The sequence below is a fragment of the Adelges cooleyi genome, unplaced genomic scaffold, assembly GCF_023614345.1.
Source record: "Adelges cooleyi isolate 19-005CV unplaced genomic scaffold, UGA_ACOO_1.1 ACOO_flye_CR_arks_rails_tigmint_CR_PRNA_376, whole genome shotgun sequence".
NCBI classification, from domain to species: domain Eukaryota; kingdom Metazoa; phylum Arthropoda; class Insecta; order Hemiptera; family Adelgidae; genus Adelges; species Adelges cooleyi.
Window position 1 is genome coordinate 1523852 of NW_026096053.1, and position 21715 is coordinate 1545566.

At 31.7% G+C, this 21715-nt stretch overlaps 1 protein-coding gene across 1 annotated transcript in view; it reads right to left on the reverse strand.

Moving 5' to 3' along the window:
- Positions 1-3140: 3140 nt before the first annotated feature.
- Positions 3141-21715, reverse strand: part of LOC126840369 (uncharacterized) — a 41978-nt gene continuing 23403 nt past the window's right edge. Inside the window, exons 2-9 of the mRNA XM_050576048.1 lie at positions 14718-14899; positions 6888-6992; positions 6690-6795; positions 5794-5927; positions 4457-4612; positions 4208-4345; positions 3982-4130; positions 3141-3824 (exon numbers count right to left, since the gene is read on the reverse strand). Of these exons, the coding sequence (XP_050432005.1) occupies positions 3699-3824; positions 3982-4130; positions 4208-4345; positions 4457-4612; positions 5794-5927; positions 6690-6795; positions 6888-6992; positions 14718-14899 (1096 nt within the window). The 3' untranslated portion in view covers positions 3141-3698. The remainder of the gene's footprint in view (positions 3825-3981; positions 4131-4207; positions 4346-4456; positions 4613-5793; positions 5928-6689; positions 6796-6887; positions 6993-14717; positions 14900-21715) is intronic.

The window sequence follows — 21715 nt, forward strand, 5'->3', positions numbered from 1 at the left end:
AATATATGTTTTTGTATGTAAAAAGGACCTGTGCGTTTTATAAGTTGAAAAAAAAAATGAAATATCAAAATAAATACCTGTCTTGTGTTAATATTCTAGTACAAATTTAAGATTGTTGAGCTTTAGTAAAAAATTTGCTATTTAATGATGAGAGTTGATAAATCTTAATGTAGAGGCAGAAGATAAAATGTTTCTAAAAATATTCTTCAAATATGAAAATATTTCCAATGATATACCTAGTATATTTTAACATTATAAAACAAAAAGTTAAGATTTTATTTCCTGACAAAATGGGATTTTTAAATATTAATTTACATTTCAAAAACAATAATATTTGTTTGCAACATGGGTACTCTATCGAGAAAGGTTAGCCCATTCAATTTTCGCCAGTATTATTGACTAAGTGTAATAGGATTGTAATTTGATTTCGACCTTGAATACGAAGTATTAGGAGATGAAAGCGGTTTGTTTTTCGGCTTTTTCGACCAAAAAATCTGACAAAACCTCGACTACTAAGGATGATTCGATTTCAATTCTGTAGAGAGATACAAATTGTTTGGCTACTTCTCGAAGTTACGTCACAAACCGATTTTTTATGTAAAAAAATTGTTATTTAAAAGTTAAAAATTTGATTTTTTTAATTACGATTTACGAGAAACTGATTTTTTAAAATGAAGATCGGCTTCTTATATAACCTAGTAAAGTAGTCGACGAACTCGAATCTTTTTTCAAAATTCAAATCTGATAATAGATCTAAAATAAACTAAAATGGTTTATACTCATAGAAAAAATGATATAAATTAAAAATATACCTTGAAGCTTATCATCAATTATTGACATGTGTTTTTTTTTAAATATTGCCTATATAAAACGCCTTACATGCACCGAATTTTATATAAATAATAAAGACTAAAACCAGAAGCCACTTTCTAGTTTCTAAAGTGTCTACCGAACCAATTTCAAACAAAATGTTTTTTTCATAAAGTTAACATCTTGTCTATGGGGGCTAAAAGGCTGATTTTTTATTTTTGTTTTCAAAATATTATAAGCGTTTATATTTGTATTGTATTTTCTAATAAATTCAACTAATTTTCTGAGAGCTAAATCAAAAATCGGCTTTTTAGCCCCCACAGAAAAAATGGTAAGCTTCACACAAAACAAAATTCAAATTGAACAACGTCCAATGGATACGCCGGAAAATGACTTCTACGAAAGTCATTTTTTACCAAACTTTCGCCATAATTCGGAACAAAAAAATCTTTTATAGTTTTATAACTAGAAAACTTAATATTTGTTTACATTAAAACTAGTCGGCATACTTGAAATCGTTACTAGATTAATGTTTGTCAAATATTGCTTATCCATTACCCCTTAATAGATAACGCTTTCCGTTTCCCTTAATAAAACAATATTTATTTACTTGTGGTTATTTCTCAAAACAAAAATCATCATACTTAGTTTTATATTGTTAAAACTCGAAATTATTATTACAGTTATTGTTAACGATAGTTGTTTTTGTGGGAAATGGCCATAATTAAATATTATGTGCACACTACGGTTTTGTCGTAAGTTGTTATTGACTTTTTGTTTTTCCAATGTATTTTCATAGTACAGACTGAGTGTGTGTGTGTGTGTCGTACTGGTACACACGACAATAAGGTCAACTCACTCGACCATGCTGGATTAATGGGGGGATGCGAGCATCATGGCCCAGCGATATTGATCCGTTTTCAGACTATTTGGGCTAAACCACATAAAAAATGAAATTCACGAACTTTCCTATTAAAAATTGAACTGTAACTCTATTTCAAAACAACTGAAAATGAGTAATTTTGGCATAAAATGGCTTCGTACAATAAATTAACGTTATCGATAAAAATATATAAATATATGTAAACGAAGTTAAAGTCTGTTACTGTTCCTACTGTCTGGTACTAGGTGCCTAATATCTTTATCAAAATTTAAGCAAGATCTCGATTTTATAAATATTATACTCATCACAAGGCCGATAGGTACAAATTAATCTGAAAACAAGCCTACGTGATCAGTTTTTTTTTGTAGTGTAAAACTATATTGCCTATTCTTTACCCCTTAACGCGAGCCAAAACAAAGTGAATTCAAAAATGAAAACATTTTTACAAGGGCCAACACAGTCGGTCAGCATGTCATTATACTGACACACTCGACTGTAGGTATAATACTATTTTAAAACCGTCACAGTCGCATGCACGAATAATTTGTGGCCATTTGGAATTTAACATGTTCAACCTAACCTGACCTATCCGAGAACCAAATTTTAACGAGTATGACTGGGGGGGGGGACAATAAAAAATGTATACAATACTTATCGACAAAATATGAGCTATAAAAACAAACGGCTATCGTTGTCGCTTTCGCACAAATCGAATTGCGCCGACTGTTAATTTATCTTTTCTCGCTATGGAAACGTCAAAAGAAAAATATACATAATACACGATATTATATAATTGTATACATACAAATAAATAACTCAACGAGTAGAAATTGTATTACGAGTGTCAACTTTGTCGGGTTTCTTTGGCGGTAACGACAACGTGAAAAAAATGAAAGGTGCTAATTTAAATTTATTTGCGTTGCGTTTTTATTATTCTTTGTCTTTCGGGAAAAAAGATACGCCAAAGGTTTTTCTCGGAGTTCTTTGTCGCCGTCATCGATTCCGGAAGACAAACAACTATGTAGTATATTTTTAATTATGTAATTAAATTGGTTTTGTTATTTTATCCAATAAGTACAAAGTTTTCGAATAAAGTTGAGAAACGCTGCGTTTTTTCAGACTTACCTTTTTGTATTATATAGGTATATAGGTACCTATTACCTAACGGCTAACTGTAAATGTAAATCGGTAAAGAGATCGTGATCATTGTCTTATCACTGTACATAATATAATATACATATTTTATAAATACTTGGTTAAAATTGTAACATAGATAACAAAAATAAAATTTGTATCCAATTGGTTAAACCGACTCTCAACTGAAAAAATTTTAATGGGTTGATGAATAACACATTTATAATCAGTTCTATTCAAGCATTATATTATTTTATTAGGTTTTTTTTTTAATGACAAATCACAATTTCTTTCACTACAATTTTATATAAGCCAATCTACACATATATATATATATATGAATAATATTATATATTATAACGAGAAACACAAGGATTTAAAATTTATGTCCGGTATACAATAATAAATAATACAAGGACAATCAAATCCAGTCAAAAATAAAAAAACAACAATTGTGAGGAATGTTTTAAAAAAAAATGTACAAAACAGCCATTAATATTATCGTCATAAAATAATATGTTGGTATACAAATTGTGTATATATAAAATTAAAAAAAAAAGTCAATAAACAAAATCCAATACATACAATAACATATATTAATTAATAATAATAATAATAATAATAATAAAAAGGTTGAAACAATGAGTTATTGCGTATAAAGATGGCAAGAAGCAAAAAAAAAAAGTCGTCAAATCTGGAAACACACACAATACAGGGAACTCTTATACCAATAGTAAGTAATAAACATAAAATATTTCTTTCTACTAGTATGTTTTTATTATTTTTTAATAAAAATGGATTCAACCCATTTGGTATGTATATAGGAATACTAAGTTTCGATAAATAATAAAATGTCGACACTACACACTATTTAGACAACTCCGAGCAAGCTGTTAGATAATTTATTTTGATTTCGTTTGGCCAGTCCATCGTTCAAGTCCAACACGATTTTGTCGCACCACTTTTTCGTCGGTGTCGTTGGCGAATCGCAGTAATTCTATTTGAAAACGACAAAACGAACATTGTAAACGATGCCATTTTTTTTTATATATTTCTTTTTATTTAAAGAATATTTACAGTCTATGCTACAAGGCGTAATAAGCAAATAGTAACATTATTATAAATACAGCAAACTGGCTATTAGATATACTCACGATTAAATAGTTCTTTAGTGATGCGTTGTCTTCGATGAACGATTTTAACGATGATTTCGTCAACGATGATGTCTGTGTATCGTCCGAGGAAAGCAGGTAAACGGCAAAGTCGTAGTCTTTGGCTAGGTCGACGTGAGTTTTAATGGAGTCTGCGAATACAATGTTTTAATTCAATTTGTATATATTTCAACGGTTAGGTGTATGTGTTTGTGTGTGTCGGACATACCTTCGTCAAAATCGATGAGATAGCTTTTAATGATGTAATTGTCTTCTTGTTGTTGTTCGATTTTCTCTTTCAAATAATGCGCCCTCTCTTTGTTCTCTTGGTCGTAAAAAATTATCAAGTTCCACGTTGTCTTTTTGGCTGTAACGAAACGTGTACGTCAATATCTATTAATTCCGTTTCGGCCATTGCAAATGATACGTATTTAGTATACAATAATACAAGAAAATAATGCATATAAAAATCACTTACGCAATATGTATTTGTCTTTTGCTATGTTTTTCCTTAATCTCCGGTAAGCCGCGACCACCCATCGACGTTTCCACAGGGTCAATATCAACAACACCATAAGACAAATTATGAAAATGAGTTCCTTGAACAATTTTTTTTCCGACTGTTCTTTGGCGACTAGAAAAAAAAAACGAAAATATGGAAACGTTAATGAAGTTATTTGTTTTAAGTATTATTATAAAAAAAAGTTGAATTCAAAACGCTTATTAAAATAATAACGTCAAATGGTAAACAATAAACGAGTGTAAATTATAAATAAAACTATTATATATTAATATAGGTCCGTTTTGACGATAAAATTATAATAAACAAAAAATTTAAAACAGGATTTTTTGTTTATTATAATTTTATATATATATAATTTTTTGTGAATATTACTTTTAGGACGTTTTTTTATCGATTTTGAAAGAGTATGGATAAATTTTTGGTCTTGGACGAGATACTAAAAAGATTTAGATTTTATAATAATGTAGTTTTTAACATTTTTTGCCCTATAAGGTCAGATTTCTGATCTTCAAACACGTGCTACATGAAGAATTTGTCTAAGGGTCACATTAAATTATTGTTGTTAGTATTTACTTAAAATATCTTACTCGAAATTCTGGAAATTAAAATTTAATAAGTCGAGGACCGACGATACTTTTAGTCTTGACACAAGTGTATAGATAATATACCTAATAAAATAAAAAACCGACGTTTGACAATTCTATCTCGGGTCTGCATCGAAGCTAAAAATACATAATTTAAATTTTATTCGACTTATTAAATTTTTTAATCTACAATTTCGAGTAATATATTTTAAGTAAAGAATAGCAACAATAATTTAACGAAAAGAAAGTAAGAATTTCTTCGTTGGAAATACAAATGATGACAAATAGATATTATAATTTTAAATAATAAAGCAATTGCGACTGGAAGTGATGACAGTAAATTTTATTGTTTAACACGTTCAACGCAATATTGTGACGCAAGCAGACTTCTTAGTACTTTTGATCGACCATATTGTAACAAAAGATGAGAGCGGCATAGGGAACAGCTGTCGCCTAACGAGGCGCTCCACCTTAAACAATCCTTTTGTAAATGCGCGCAGTTAATGGAGATAATATAAGCAACGACCGACGAGAGGGAAGTATTTTGGGTATAAAAAAAAACCATCTTGCTTTTAATAGTTTAATTTCGAGAAGACTTTTATAACCCGCTAACCCTTCCTCCGGGTTCGTTGATAACTATTCTTTTTTTTTTTTTTAAAGCATTAGCAACGGTTAAGCCTCGTTAGTGGTCGAAAATCGTCTACTTACCGAATTTCGAAACGCTGGTGAACTGTTGCACAATTTGATCGTCCGTGTTGCTGATGGAACACGAATATTGTCCGTAATCCGTTTCCTGTATATTGTTTATGTAGAGAAAAGCTCCCAGCACTTGTTCGTTCTCCCTGTATACAATACACACATATTTACTGTGCACAAATTATGTTAAAAATCATAACGCAGAGTAGACAAGTACAACCACCTCGCGGAACTCCCAAAGTAGCATGTAAGGTTTCAGATTTATATTTATATTCGCTAACAATATGTGATCGGTCATTCAGATAAAGTTTTTCAAGTGATTAATAAAGTGTAATTGTAATTGAGGTGCAATCAGAGACTCAAATAGTTAACGAAGAAAATAAAGTTTCGATATAGGGGCGATAGTTTTCCACTTTGGCGAACAATCATCGACTTCTAAATTAGTTTGACAAAACTTGATTTCCATGACTTTGGAAAAACGGTTGAACAACGTGGTTGTTGGACCAGCAGCGGAATAACGATGATGGTAAAAAACGTATTTTTCAACAGGAATTTAATCTACAGGACAATTGAAGTAATTTCTAAGGCCGGACGAGACGCATTCATTTTGACTAGAGCCTGATAAAGTGCATTAGTTACAGTAAATGTCATGTCTAGTAAATACTAAGTCAAGAACGATTAAGTACACCAAAGGGGTATCATTACACCACAGAACTTTGGGCAAGTTTAAGTCACCACTGCATTCTGGGTAACTACTTGCTCAATTTTCAACAAAACTGGTATGAGCTACATAAATGCCTTTATTGCCTTTTAAAGCCAGATAATTACCAACCACAGTATATAAATTATTACTATTGTCATTTAGATACAAATGTTCAAACTTATGTATCTTATATTCCTTCACTAACCTAATGACTTCTTGAATCTCGTATTTGTCGTTGGATTCGACCGTTCGGTTCGATCCTATTTTTTTCCACGTTATCGTGTTGGTGGCGTCGGGGAGTTTGACTTTGCCTGTAAGAAAAAAAATATTAGGTACCAATTATGCAAAAAATTTAATTTTTTTATACAATATAATATAAATAAACAGTAACGACCGGTCTTACCTACGAACCCTTCGCAGTACAACCGGATGAAATCGCCGTGTTCGGCATAGTGGACACGGGGCATTTTATAAGTCGGGAGCGGATCTCCCCAGTAACCAGCATCGTCTGAAACAATGAGAAAACATTTTTTAAGAGACTCCTGATTTACGCGAACAACGAGTTAGTATTTGGAAGTCAGTAATTATTAGACATAAAAAGTCATATTATATGAAGTACACGACACGTAGGGCTCTCGTTTGTATATAAAATAGACGTTATGTATCGCAGCAGATTGTTGCAAGGGAAGGACAGAACTTTTGTTTTTTTTAGTTTTAAAATTAGTTAACACACCGCCGAAATTGGCACAAAAAATCCCTGCAGATTTATCTGTTTAAACGTAAACAAATGTATATTACTAAACCAAAACCACGGGTTTCACTTTTAAAAAAAACTTTAGTTTTGCCAACAGCTTTGGAACACAATGGGATTCGGTATGAAAACATATCGATGGATTACAAAACATGTTAAATAAACATATAAATAATAATCCTACTTTGCGTAGGTAAAAATACGTGATTCCCATTGAATTGGAAGGATAAACGAACTTAAAGCAGCACCTATGGATTGTAAATAGAATTTTGAATGTCCTCGGGTTGGTTAGGTTAGGCAAAAATGGGTTAAAAAGACTACCTTTGTCGTAAACACCAACACAAAAAAATGAAAAGCTTCAATTTTCACATAAAAAAGGTATGAACACCTTAAAAGCTGCCAGACCAGTATTCTTCGTAAAATTAAAAACTCACAAACATATATATTATTATAATTATACCTATATAACAATCGTCATCAATTGAACTGCAGGCAGCAGAACAAACCTTAAGTATATAGATTCGGTTGCATAACGCTTTAAAGTATTGTGTACAATACACCGTTATACGGTTACATAATATAACAGCGCTTAACAGGATCCAAGGAACACTAAGCAGTGTGTAAGTACTTCAAGCGAAAAGTTTGTTGGATAAGTGGAAAAATACAATAATCAAGGCCATTAATATTATGTTTTTTTTTTAATTACACGACAGTCAGTTCTTCTTCAAAAGTTCATAAAATCTTAAGTGGAAAATACGAAAGAAATAATATCCCACATGTGTTTCAAAAGTGACACAAGGTGAAATATGGTATAGTTATCACCATTGTAAGATTCGTAAAGCAGTCCTGGAAATATGCAACAACTACTAATATGCAATATAATGAGTTTTTTTTTCTGGTGTCTATGCAATTTGGAAAAAATATTAGTTATGTAAATGTTTCTTGTTAAGCTCAGCTAACAGATTTCCAAAATTTGCTTAAAACATTATATTTTTTACTTGTTCAAAATGTAATTTTGAGAAATTTTTTTTTCTGCTTCAAGTACGAGGCCAGCTAAAAGTGAAAAGACTGCGCACCAAAAATGCAATAGTCCAGAAAGAAAACGCAAGGCTGAACAAAGAACTCCATGTGGTCAAGGGCCATTTAACTGGCATCGTTGCAAAAACTACACAATGCCAATCAATCATGACCGAACACAGTGTACTTGCACTTAAACTTCAACGCGATATTGCGAACTTGGTCAGGGACGGTAAGCACAATATATTTAACAAGGTTTATCAGGGAGGATTTGGAAAATAAACCGTATTTTATTATTAGTGTTTTTTTTTTGTTTTTGTTTAGATATCGCCAAAGAAGAGGAGATCGCGGAGCTTAAAGCCAACTTGAGAGCCAAAGTCTCACGTGGTTAGAACCGTTCAGGCTTTATCCAAACACCACTTAGCTAAAGCAGCCGGTCGGATAGAAAAATTGGAAGCTGAACTTGTAACCATCGTAGAGCGAGTAAGTACAATATTTTACAAAATTTGTCTAATAACACACACCATTATTTTTTTTAGCTTATCATACAATTGTCGTTCAAGTTTAATAATAAAGTGTTAAATGTATTAAAATCGATTTTGAAATGCTAAATAAATAGAAAATCGTACAATAACATTGGAGGTTTTCGTCGAATAGTAGATAGGTATGTTTAAGCTACAGTTTTAAAATAATTTTTAACAAAACTTTTGTTACTTGATAATTTCACCCTTATTAAATAATTTCCTTTTTGTCCACCTTTTCACATTTAATGGCTTTGTGTTGTTTTATAATAATAATTTATTACACTTTTCATCGCTGATGTTGACATTGTAATTTAAAATGTAATTGTTAAAACAAATATTGTTTTTCAAGTTAAAAAAAAATATATTTATAAATATACATGATAATATCAATATTTTGTTTTTGGCAAGTTAATTACAATAACATATTGTGCTATAATATTAGAGTTTAATGCGTGTACACGTCTACCTAAAGCTTAAAAATATATATCTGTGTGTGTGTGTGTGTGTTGTTCCAGCCTTTTTGCAGATTAACTGTGTGGGATTTAAGCTCGAAATATATGAAACAAACAATAAATTCATCGAAAGGGAAACATCCAGTGTATGATATTTAACTATTGCGCATGGATTAATAATTACAAAATACAACGGCTTAAGAAGAGAAAAAAAAATGTTTTATTGTGCAAAATGTATACATAACGTTCGCCTTTTCAACCTTCCAGCCCATCACCATAATACTATTTTACATAAACATTAAAAAACACGCAACATTATATTTTTATTGTGTCTAAAAAACTACTGACAAAATACGCGGACGACGCAGACGACTATACTGAGAATCGGTATGTTAAATTAATAAATCTCAACTACGTTAGTATATTTACATAGACGGTTTTCAGATTTTTTTCTTTCTATATCCTAACGTACGGTTATTTGTGCTGAATAGTCTAGTTAACGATTGAACACGGTCCCGTCACTTGTACAGAGAAATCCTCTTATAAGTTTGAATGCATATCACAATATTTATCTAACAAAAAAGCTTATAAAAAAACCCGGATTGTTTCAATATGTATCCTTGTCAGATGTCTTTAGTTTTAAAATGACTATTCGGGCTCATTACAAACTTGCCAAGTAGTAAATACTATCCGCAGACAGTAAATGTCTGCGGATTACTTTCTACGGATATACATTGTCAATTCATCAATTATACATATATATATATATATATATATATATATTATGCATACGTTTTCGTTCAAGTTTCAAAAGTTGATAGCGCTCTGGAAAACACCAAAAAAAGGTAAATGTTTAATATGAATAATTCGGATAATTTCCGAATGTATACACACGTCTTCAGTTTTATGCTGACTTACTACAGTCCATTTCGGAGCGATTGTTAAATTCATTTATTTTATAAAGGTATTATGTATATACTTATCAAAAAAATCATGATGTATCCTTACGCTGACATTTTGTGAGTTAATAATATAACAGAGTGGGGATATGCAACTTTGAATATTTTAGCCATGACTGGCCGCTTATTTCCTACCGCAATTTATGCGTCCGGCAGTTTAGAAAGCACCGTGTTATCTTGACCAGGGGGAGGGGTACATGTCGTGACGTGCCGTCACGTGTCGTCACGTGTCACGTGGTTTTCTTAGAATGTTGTGATTTTGTTTTGGCATTCTTTACACATTGCTCTTCTTTTTCTGCATTTTTCATTTATTTCGACAATTTTACATTGATCGGTTGGTTTCATTTATTTCTCTATTTTTTCCTGTTGAATAATTGGTTTCTACGTATCGCTAATTTTCTATTGCTTCTTTATAACGTCTTTTTACCGAAGTTGGCTTCTTTGTTTAGTCCTTTTATCTTGTCGAACTGAATATTATATTGTTATTATTATATTATATTATAATATAGTGTACTGCGATGGACGCTTAGGTTTTTATTATATACGATTGGGTTTAAATACGGTTTTCATTTTAAATTTGTTTTTTATTCTGGAGATGCGATTTATGACCCATATATGTACGGCGATGACAATATTCCTTTGATGTTATCTTCATTTTCTACGTTGGGATTTACTGGTTTTTGTGTATTTTCCCGCTTACTATGTTGATGTCTGCTAGCGTACATTACATCTGTTATTTTGAAGTGCTTCCCGTAAGTACATTGTTTTCTTCCTTTAAAGTATTCGCTGTCGGCTATCATTACCGCTCTCGTGGCCATTATATATAGTAGACCCATTTTTTTGTGTGGGGAAATTATGTTTAAATACCTGTCAGTGTAGGTCTTCATCCTGAATATTCCTGTACCGAAGTTTCATTCTGGGTTGTCTTGCTGACTAACACGGCCAAAAACGGAAGATGTAGATAATAGATATTACTCGATCTCCATTTTTAATTCAATATTCTTTTATAAACTGTTTAAATGTTTTGAGAATATTTTCTGCCATATTGTCATTGTACGAATGTATCATTCACAGCCACATTTTTTATTTCAAGCAATTATTTTCTAAATCGTAATCTTCGCAAATACTGGTGCTAGTCTTGATCCCATTGTCATACCATCAGTTTTCTATTGTTCATAAATGGTATCTTGGTATGTAAAAACCGTTGCTATAGTGAATTCCCCCAATAATTTAGGGGTGTTTTGGGGTGTAGTTTTTTGTTCAACAATTTTTTCTCTCTTATGATTTCTGAATGTGGCTTTGAATGTTGCAAGACCGCCATTCAAATATTCATTTGGTTTAAAATTAAAATTTTTTAAATATTCATTTTTTTACTATATATATAACCGTAATTTGCTTAGTTTTTTCTAGATTTGTAAAGTTATTAAACTCCATACAATACGCTAGTAAATAAAATAAAAAAATTAAAATACACCAGACTACTCGAATTACCACAATGAAGCGGCCACAAGAAAAATGAGTCAATAATCGGACGACATTCCAAATTACATACCGGATTACGGTATAGTTAATCTACTTGACAGCAAGGGACATACCCTTCGACTCTGGCCAGAGGCCGATCCACTACTGAGACCCAACTACAACTTCTCACTAGTGGGGTTCACGAGACTATTACTCCTACGAGACAAAAAACAAAAATATAATAAAACAGATTTACCGTTGAAAATAATATTTCGGAAACAACCAAGTGGAAGTTTTTTAGTTTTAGTACACCCAAATTCCAGGAACACTATTCGACCATCGTTTATAGTCGCACGTGCACGTATAATATATTAACTCTTCTATGCCCATTTTTTAGCTGTAATGGTATTGATTTTACATTGATGTATTTTGTTCCAAACTTCTTTTTTAAGGATTTTTTTTAAGTAAACTACAATTGTTCTTATTAAATAAGTTGTATTCCAAGTATTATTTATATTATGAAACATAAAGAAAGTTTGTACGAAACCTAAAAAACTTTAGAACGACGAGCCCCGACTACGTGGAATTTCTACAAGTCCACTGGGGTTGTTAAGTCCTAATGAAGTACGTTGTGTAGTTAATAGTAAATTAACGTGAAAAAACATTACTTACATAATAACCGTTCCGAAAATTGTTTTATTGAAAATTAATAACAATTAAAGAGTTATTCGTAATATAAATAAATGAGTAAATTTTTATATTTATATTTTAACGTAATAAAAAAATGTATTAGTTAAAACGGTTTCCGAGAATATAACCTTAAGTTTAGGAATTGTATTGCTTAGTTTGCTATTAACGTGCGCTACATATTTCATTTGATCGTCAAATAATGAATTGTAATAATTAAATATTCAGATTTATAGCACATAATAATATATTACCTACACTAGAGTGTTACTACATTCAAAGTTGGCTGAATTCCAGGTTTTTTAAAAGTCCAATCTAGTTAGGTTATTTTGTGAATACATAAACCCAATACCAATAATTTTTTCAATACCAAATACCAATGATTGGCTGGGTTTAATGAAAACTTTCAACTATACCTACGTTGCATTCAGATGTAATAAATTTACTTCCTTTATTTTTCCTCACTATGTAGAATATAAAAAACGCCAAGTTTATGTATTGTATATTATGTTGTAGATTATACATATTCAATAAATATGAATATATTAAGAGTTTTAGATGTTATTGCTCATGCCGAGTTTGCAATTCCAAGAAGCAATGAAATAGAAAAATATACATTCTCTTTTATACAATATAATTTGTTTATAATAATATTTATCTCTGGAACATGGTAAGTTTATAGATTTTCTTTTTATGATCGTCCCAGGGAAACTGGGAAGGTTGTCCATTTATTTACATTCATTTAAAAAATACTCACATTTAGTGTTCACTTAATGCGTTTTTTTGTTTACTCGTAAAAGTAAATTGTACAAATACGTTTTAAGGTCGAGGTGTTATTGGGAGATTAAGACCAAAAGCCACTATAACAACTCTTAGAAATAATTTCAAAGTGTGCAGTAGCTGGCTTCTGAGATAAAAGTTTGGTTCTTGTTGTGTTTAACCTATTTATTTTAGAATACTCTTTATTCTAAAATAGTTTAAACCCGGGACCAATCAACAGTTGAACGACCTATCACAGATAAACGTAACGATCATCATTTAAAAAGGTTTTTGTTGAAAAGTTCAGATATATTATTGTACAGAAAATAACAAAATCTGTAGCTAAAGAGACAGAGATAGGATAATTTCACTTGATAATGATTCATCGATTTCAGTCTTTGGCTAATAGGAATTAGTCATTAATCCTACATGTGTTCAACTCAAGAGCCAAACCATCTTTTCTAATAAGGTCATGTGTTTTATTATTTTGTAAGTAAAAGAAACGGATGATAGCCAAAACATAACATGTATTATATTTCAACCAATTACACTGAACCAGAAGGCTCCTATGCTAGGAGAGCGGTCAACCCACTAATGCACTCTAACTGGCCGGCGTATACTTTGAATGTTACATGAGTCGCCATTTTCGTTTGATTTTTATACATTTTTTTCTCGTCGTTAGCCCTATTCAACTAGAACAAATATGAACCCATGAAGTTTTGTTAAGATTGATTGGCCACTCTCCGATTATGTAGCCTCTGAACACTTGAAGACCTCTTTCTGGCTTCTAACTACGTCTATTGTGTACCTACAGCTATAAACAACACAGACATCTCAAGTTTTGTATAAATACTATTAGTTGCAACTTATACGTAGTTCAAAAGTTTGGGCAATAAGTGCTATAAGAGGATAACTAATAATTACATAAAATATAAGCGTTTTGATTTTTCTTTAAAACTACTTTTTCAAGTGTATTTATATGGAAAGTCCTTATAGCGGTAAAATTCAGTGAAAACCCCATTTGACTTGTGCGTACACGTGCCGGGGGAGCTGGTCCTTTATTCCTCGTAATGAGTCACGTGCTCTAATGGGGTTAGCTTATTGACGTGTGATTAAAATACAGCCTAATCACAACTTCCGGAAAATGAACAATTCTTCTTAAATGCTTATACGTTTCGAAGAATATTTCTTCAAAACTAGTTATTGAGCAGTAGTTGTTTCCAGAAGATCAATCTTTTGGCTATGAAAACATTTATTACATAAGCCCGAATGACAATTGGAGGTTATAAAAAAATTGGTGAGAATATTATGATGGTTTTAGTGTTTATACAAGACGACTGGATCTTAGGAGACGTCAAGCTGGTGCATGGCCGGTGAATCAATAATTAGCATGGGATTTGTATTTACTTTTAAGCTAGGTATCTAAACACATTTCGTCATAATTCAGATACCGAATAAACAGATTGCTTTAAATTGTCGAACCGAGTTCTATTTTCTAACTTTATTATTATTGATTTATGAATGTTCATTAAGGTACACCGATTGAGATACAAGAAATACCATTCAACAGATTACCGCTACACATATCACACACAATGCTATGATAAATATTATTATACTAACCAGTGGTGCCGAGGTTCACAGAGTGATTAATGGTAGTCGTGTGGTTAGCCAGTTGACAAGTGTAAACGCCTCGGTCGGACTGCGTTAAGCTCTGTGTGTAAATTGTCTGGTTGGCGCTCTCCGGGTTCAGTATGAAACTGGACACGTCGCTGGGCCAAGGATAAGGACGACCGTCTTTGAACCTTAAAAAACACAAGAAAAAAACCTCGTTAATGACATCAAAACGTTTTGACTTTTGGGCGTAAAAATAAACAATAATTTATTATTGGTGCGCGCACTATTCGTTAAAGGGCTGCGATTATTAGTTTTTTCGCTTTCCTTGCCACCGCCATCGATTTAGTTACACTAAAGAATTGCATTACACCTGTTGGAGACACGGTTTCTTGGAACAACAAGGCTTAGGTTGAAAGGGCAGCACGTTGTTATTTATTATTCTCTAACACTCCATTCTACTAAACGTCGTTGGGGTCCACAATTATTAAACGACTGTTGCCGCTTACTCTATATTATATTATACGTGCATTACTGCGAGTACCTGCAGCTTGAATATACAACGCCAGCGGACTATAATAATATATTTAGTTCGAGAGACCTTTTCCTTTCCACAGTTCCACGGTAACACCGTAATATGTTGGGACAGGGTATTATAGTCGGATGGAATACTTTGTTTACAGTTGGAAAAAAAATACATAATTTAAATACAATTATAATAACCCAAGTAAACAAAAATAAAAGTGTGGTTGGACGAGGAAAATAAAATAGAAGCAATACTCGAAAACGTATAAATTATTACCGTGCAAAATATTTTATTTAAACCAAGTTTTCAAAATAGTTCGTCACATGTATGGTCGTTTAATTTTGACTAAATCCCAGAAGGTTCAAAGCAGCAGTTTGCAACCAGAGGGTAAAAAATTACTTTGCACGGATGGCATGTCACCGCAAAATGAGCTACTATTGTGCCCTGCTCTTATATTTTAAGCATGTGCTTTACATGTATATCAAACGAACACAACAGGCAAACGGGCTAGGTTACGACCACCGCACCCTACATCAGATAGGTACCTGTTATAATATATTTAACTACAATTTTGATAATGCGCATTTTAGCGAAGGCCCTCTTCCGGCTATACGCGTGAAGTTTTAACGCTATTCTGAGAACTCCCCTTTAGGCATATTGATTAAAGCATTACAAACACAACGTCAACATCATTTTGGGAGAAAGGGTTAAATTAATTTTAACAGAGTTATGGTCTTTGTGGAGGCTTCAAAGCCTCGTAAAAGCCACACTAACTAAGTGGTTAAGTCAATTACGAAATAAAGTTTGTTTATACAAGCAATTTACTAAATAAAACCGTACACAGTGCTAACATTTTTTATATATTTATGTATTGAGCATAACGAAGAGAAATCGATTTTGCCAGTAAATAATTTTTTTCGAATCATATTACAACAATGTTTTTTAATGCTATTTTTTTTATACAAAAGCATATCGCGGTAGATGCACATTTCTGAGAAACTGATGTTGCCATAACCCGTAAAAAATAGATTTAAAAATGTTAATACAACTTTTGTAAAATTATTTAAAACTTTCGCTGTGTTTACTTATAAGATCGGCTTTCTCGCGTTTTTATTTATTGTTTCGAAAATTATAATTCGTTGTTAAATGTATGTATTATGTAATTTTTTTTCGATGAAAAAAAAACTATTTTAAGACAAAGAAAAAAGTGCGAAATAAAATTTATTCTCAGGATATGATAATGGAATAAGGAATTAAAATGTATGCCGTAACAGCGAAAGTAAACGTAGTATTTGTATTTTCTTAAAAAACTAAAAGTAAAAACTAGTGGCGGATTGCAAATTATATAAAATAAAAAAACCTTTGAATTGTTCACATAGCACTCGAGGCTCAAGCTGTATAAAGATCAAATTATGTTTTAATACATACAATAGAAACAATAACGAAAGAATACCACAACTCTTGTGGATATTTTTAGTCGTTTTGGGATGGCAACAACGTGCTTTAATGAACGAGAGTTCTGTAGTGAAACCATAATTATTTTTTTAAAGTTTTTACTGTTTTACTGAACCTCATTTACATGGTAATAGATGTTACTGTCATGATTTCCGTCAAATTTTGTATAACTAATTACCTAGTGAGAGATAACGATAAACACCACAACTGCTGGCTTTTTATTTCTCAGTGTGGTGTGTTTTTCAGCAAATACATTTTTTTTTGTACTGTCTGGACGCATATAATTATAAGTTCCAATGCTGCAATAAATATGCAACACTAGAAGTAGAGAAAACCAGATGTTCGGAATAATTATACCGAAATACTTTCGACGTCGAATTTCCAAGAAAGTTGGGAGGGTAAAAAAATTATCGTTGAAGTATCATTTAAAATTCACACGTAATATGTAAATCCTGAAAACGCGAACAGGCCACAGTGTTCAAAAATATTTTTTGAAAAATGTTCAAATGACATTGACATAAATTAGATTTTCATGTTTGCACTGTCATTATCGTTGAAATTTTGTAATAAATCTACTATGGAATGAATAATATTATACAAATTGACTATATAAGCTAGAGAGATTTAAATTTAAGTATCAATGATCATTAAACAAGTATATTATGATAATTTACCATCAATATAGTAGTTAGTACCTACTTAAATTATATAAATCTCGCAGTGGCAGGAAATGTACGAGTACACTAACTACGTGACGGTGATAATCATATTTCAAGCGGTAATATTACAGTAAATCTAGAAAACATAAATATACTGTGTTTTCTTGAGAAACTGAACGCGATGAAAGTCAAGACACATGGTGTGGGACAAATGACATACTACACCCAACGTAACTTAAACGGGTATTAAAATTTAATATGAATAAAGATAATAGCGTGTTGTTGGCGTCTTCCAGGAATAAGTCAAGTCTTGATGTTAATTATCTACGGTACCTACCATACTAAGTTTAGTAATTAATATTCAACGGCAACAGATTCAAACTACATTCCGCCCACGAGAATCTGTTTAAGTTTAATAAACAGTTTTTTATAAGTTAAAAATCCATCCAAACGGATGAAACGAGTTCCACGTGCTTTTTAGTCAAACGTTTACGTCCAACGGAATTGTTTATGAGAACATTTTGAAACACTATCACATCTTCTTACATAAGACAAATTATGGTTTTTAAAGGTATAATATATATATATATATATATATATAAATGGCCGTTAAAAATAAAAAGTTTGCTCCCACTTGAAAAATATAAAGTTAGCATCAAAAAAAGAAAATCCTGAAAGTTCTAACGCTCTATCTCAATATTAAGGGGTGCCGGTAAACTGTTTTTGTTTTTTCATATAATACGATTTTAATGATTTTTGACCTTGATTATTACGGTTTTTGTGACGATTAAAATAAAATCAATATTAAACAAATAAATTTGGAATTAGAGATACTTTTTACTCAAATATTTTCAGGTCCTAATGATGGATCATTCACCATGGTTTCAAAAAAATTTAACAATTCAGAGGTATTTTTTGATTTTTATTTCTATTTTAAAAATGATTCTGTCGATGTGGAAAATAAATTCATTTTAAGAATATTATAATCAGTTTTACAACCAATTTAACTAAAATCAGTTATTGGACATTAAAACACAGCTTGTATAGTTGTTGTTTAGCTACAAAAGAGGCCCTATGAACTCGCTTTGCATTTTTGTCTATGGTGCAAAGTGTAATATTACAGCAGGACAGAGGGGCAATACGGGTGGGTAGATGAATGCTGAGTCAGACCGGCAATAACTGGTTTTGCTTCAAATAAATAATATTGTGATGTGAGACGTTCAAATATAACGAATACACACATAAATACACTGATGTGAAGATGACTATGTTTGCCTGTAAGAAACCCAATGGCGGATATAGGACAAATCCGGGTACGTGTAAACATATTATACTAAACAGTTTATAAAAGTATTACAGTAATACTATATGTATTATTACCATACCTATGCAGAAATTTGATAAACTATTCGTTAGGATTTTCGTCATGAGGTAGGTGATAAGTTTAAGACAATTTTACTGATGAGAACCAACGGGGTAGAATACGGTACTTGTTATCGAATATTTGGTTTATTGTTAGTAAGATTTCTCTAGGTGTAATTGTTGGGAATCAGGAACAGTTATTGTTCAAGTAAAAAAAATAATAATATAATATTGGTAGGTAATATTACAATTACTGATGTACTTCGAAGTGCACGGTTCTTAACAATTTGTCTTTATTAAATTCTAGCGAAGCATAGGATTCTTAAGAAACGCACATTAAACTATCATTGTAGATTAACGAGTTCCGCTGGCAAGTAAATATACGAGCCTAGCCAATATTTTCCATTAGAAACATTACGAAGACACGGTGCATTCTTCCGAAATTAGCGGCCTTGTGAATAATACGCACGTACTAGTACCATAGAAATTTGCTATTAAAAATCACCATAGTTTAAAAAAAAAGATTTTTTTACCTTTAAGTAAGTTTATGAGCATTCGATTTCATGTGGAGATAAAAAAAACAACCTTCAACTACTAAAAATAATCCTATTTTACTTTTCCCTATACTTATGCCGTTTTTTACAGTTTTTTGGCGTTCTTGGCACATAAGCGTTCCGATACTGATTATTTATCAATATAGACAATATTTGACAAAGAACTTTTTTCTATCAATTTTGATCACGTCGACGTTTTTGGATATACTTTGACCGCATCTGACTTCTACTCTTAATTATATAGATTGAATCATTAGGTGATATTATCAAAGGCGACTAAAATATTGAATTGATGAAAATTTTTAAAACTTTTATTATAAAGCATAGAAATTTAATTTTGAAAGTTAAAATCTTATAAAAACACTAAAAAATGTTCGATAACAAAAAATGATTTACTCAGCTTTGCATCGAAGCTAAAAAATAATATTTATATCAGAATTCGATTACTCTACGAGACGCTATTCCATTTCCCGTTAAGCATGTTTCAGTAAAAACAGTATTAAATACAGTAGATTAACCATATTTTCACAATGTATATAGAAGCATAAGCTGTAACGTTTTTATTTTTTTTTAAATCTATATTTTTATAAGCAAATGAAAAAAGGAAATCTTTACGAATGAATAATTTTGATTGTGTTTAAGTTAAACGCTAAGGCATAGATAAGTGCCTTCATTATCCATAGTATACATTTTTTACGATCACTGTCCTCATATACTTGTCCGCCGCAAAACCATTTTCACGGATGTGTGTTAAAAAACCTCTAGAAATTTAAACCCCTCGAGTTCCGGCCAATGTTTGCATTTTGCATCCCATCCCTCGAACATCAAACGATGACTCGTGCGTTCATTACATTTTTACGGATCTTGGTAGTTAATACTTTTTTTTTTTTGCGTGACCCGGCTTTAGTATAAAAATTTAATTTTTAATTCATCACCGCTGCTGGCCGTTCGCGACCACAGTATCTCTATAGAATGATCACCGGAGAATTCGCAGAAACCGTCGCCTTGTTGTTTACTCATAAAAAGAACTACTCACGCGAAAAACCTCACACAAACGCTCATCGGGTCATTGATTCGATGGATCTATGTATCTATCGAGCTATCTTATATGTATCGACCGACCGGCGAGATTATAGCAGCCTTGGTGTGTCCGTTTTTACAGTCTGTACAGTGTACACACGCACATTTTATTGTATGATATACAAGGTGATTTTTTTATCACGGACCACTCAATATCTCACTGGGATTAATTAGTAATTGATTTTTTTTTCAAAGTGTTTTTAATTTATATATAATGTGATCTCAATTTTCCACAAATTTGTATGTTTCTACCGACCTCCTAAATTCGTTTTTTCGATAACAACTTTTGAAATTTAAACGGTAGAGTATATATTTTTGCTTAAAATTTTAATTACTTAAAATGTTGACTGGTTGATAATCAGTTTTGAACCACTATTTTGAAAGTTGTAAGAGTTTAAAAGTTAGGACGGGAGGGAAAGTGCAGTTGGGAAGTGCGCGCATATAAAAATAATAACCTTTCCACCTGTCCTAAACTTGAAACTTCAATAATTTCAAAAAAAGTTATCCAAAACTGGTTATCGACCAGTCAAAATTTTTAGTACATTATTCTCAATTAAAAAAGTTAATGAAATGTATACGTTAGTGTTACCGTTTAAGTTTCAAAAGTTACTATCAAAATAATTAGTTTGGGAGGAGGGTAGGAACATAACAATTTGTGGAAAATTGAGACCACATTATATAAAAACACTATATGAAAAAAAATTAAATTAGTAATTAAACCTAGTGAGATGGCCCACGATAAAAAAAATCACCCTGTATACAAAGTAAAAAATCCAATGTGCAATCGCGTGGCAATATTATAAATAGCGTTTGTAGGAGTGCAAATTAAAACCAAATAGGAGAGGCCAAGAGAGTAATAACGAACATGGAACATACACATATATATTATGCGGTTCCGAGTAACTTGTACCGGTCACCTGAAAAATTCATTAGTCAATATGCTAATATCAATACCATTGAATTTCGTGTATACCGCAGCCGCCGGCTCTCTATTGCGGTTAGGTTAGGTTAAGTGTTTTCCCGAAAACGGACGTTTCAATACCGTCGTCACGCTATATAATGTTTGTCATGAAAACTAATTAACTAAAGCGTCCATTGTAAATAATATCACATGCATACATAACAGACGTTGTCAATTAAAACAACACGCCGCGTCCGTTAGTCTGAGGCCTCGACCGGTGGGCGACAGTCGAAACAATAAATCAGATACTGATAACAATTAAGTCTACGAAACTATCTCTCCGAAAATAGAATAACACAGTGTCGTGATTGGCGTTCAACTCACGAAGTAAATAATTTCATATAGTGTGATACAACGTTTAATAGGCCAACCGAATCTGTGAAGTACCCGATTGCATCATCATAAACTAT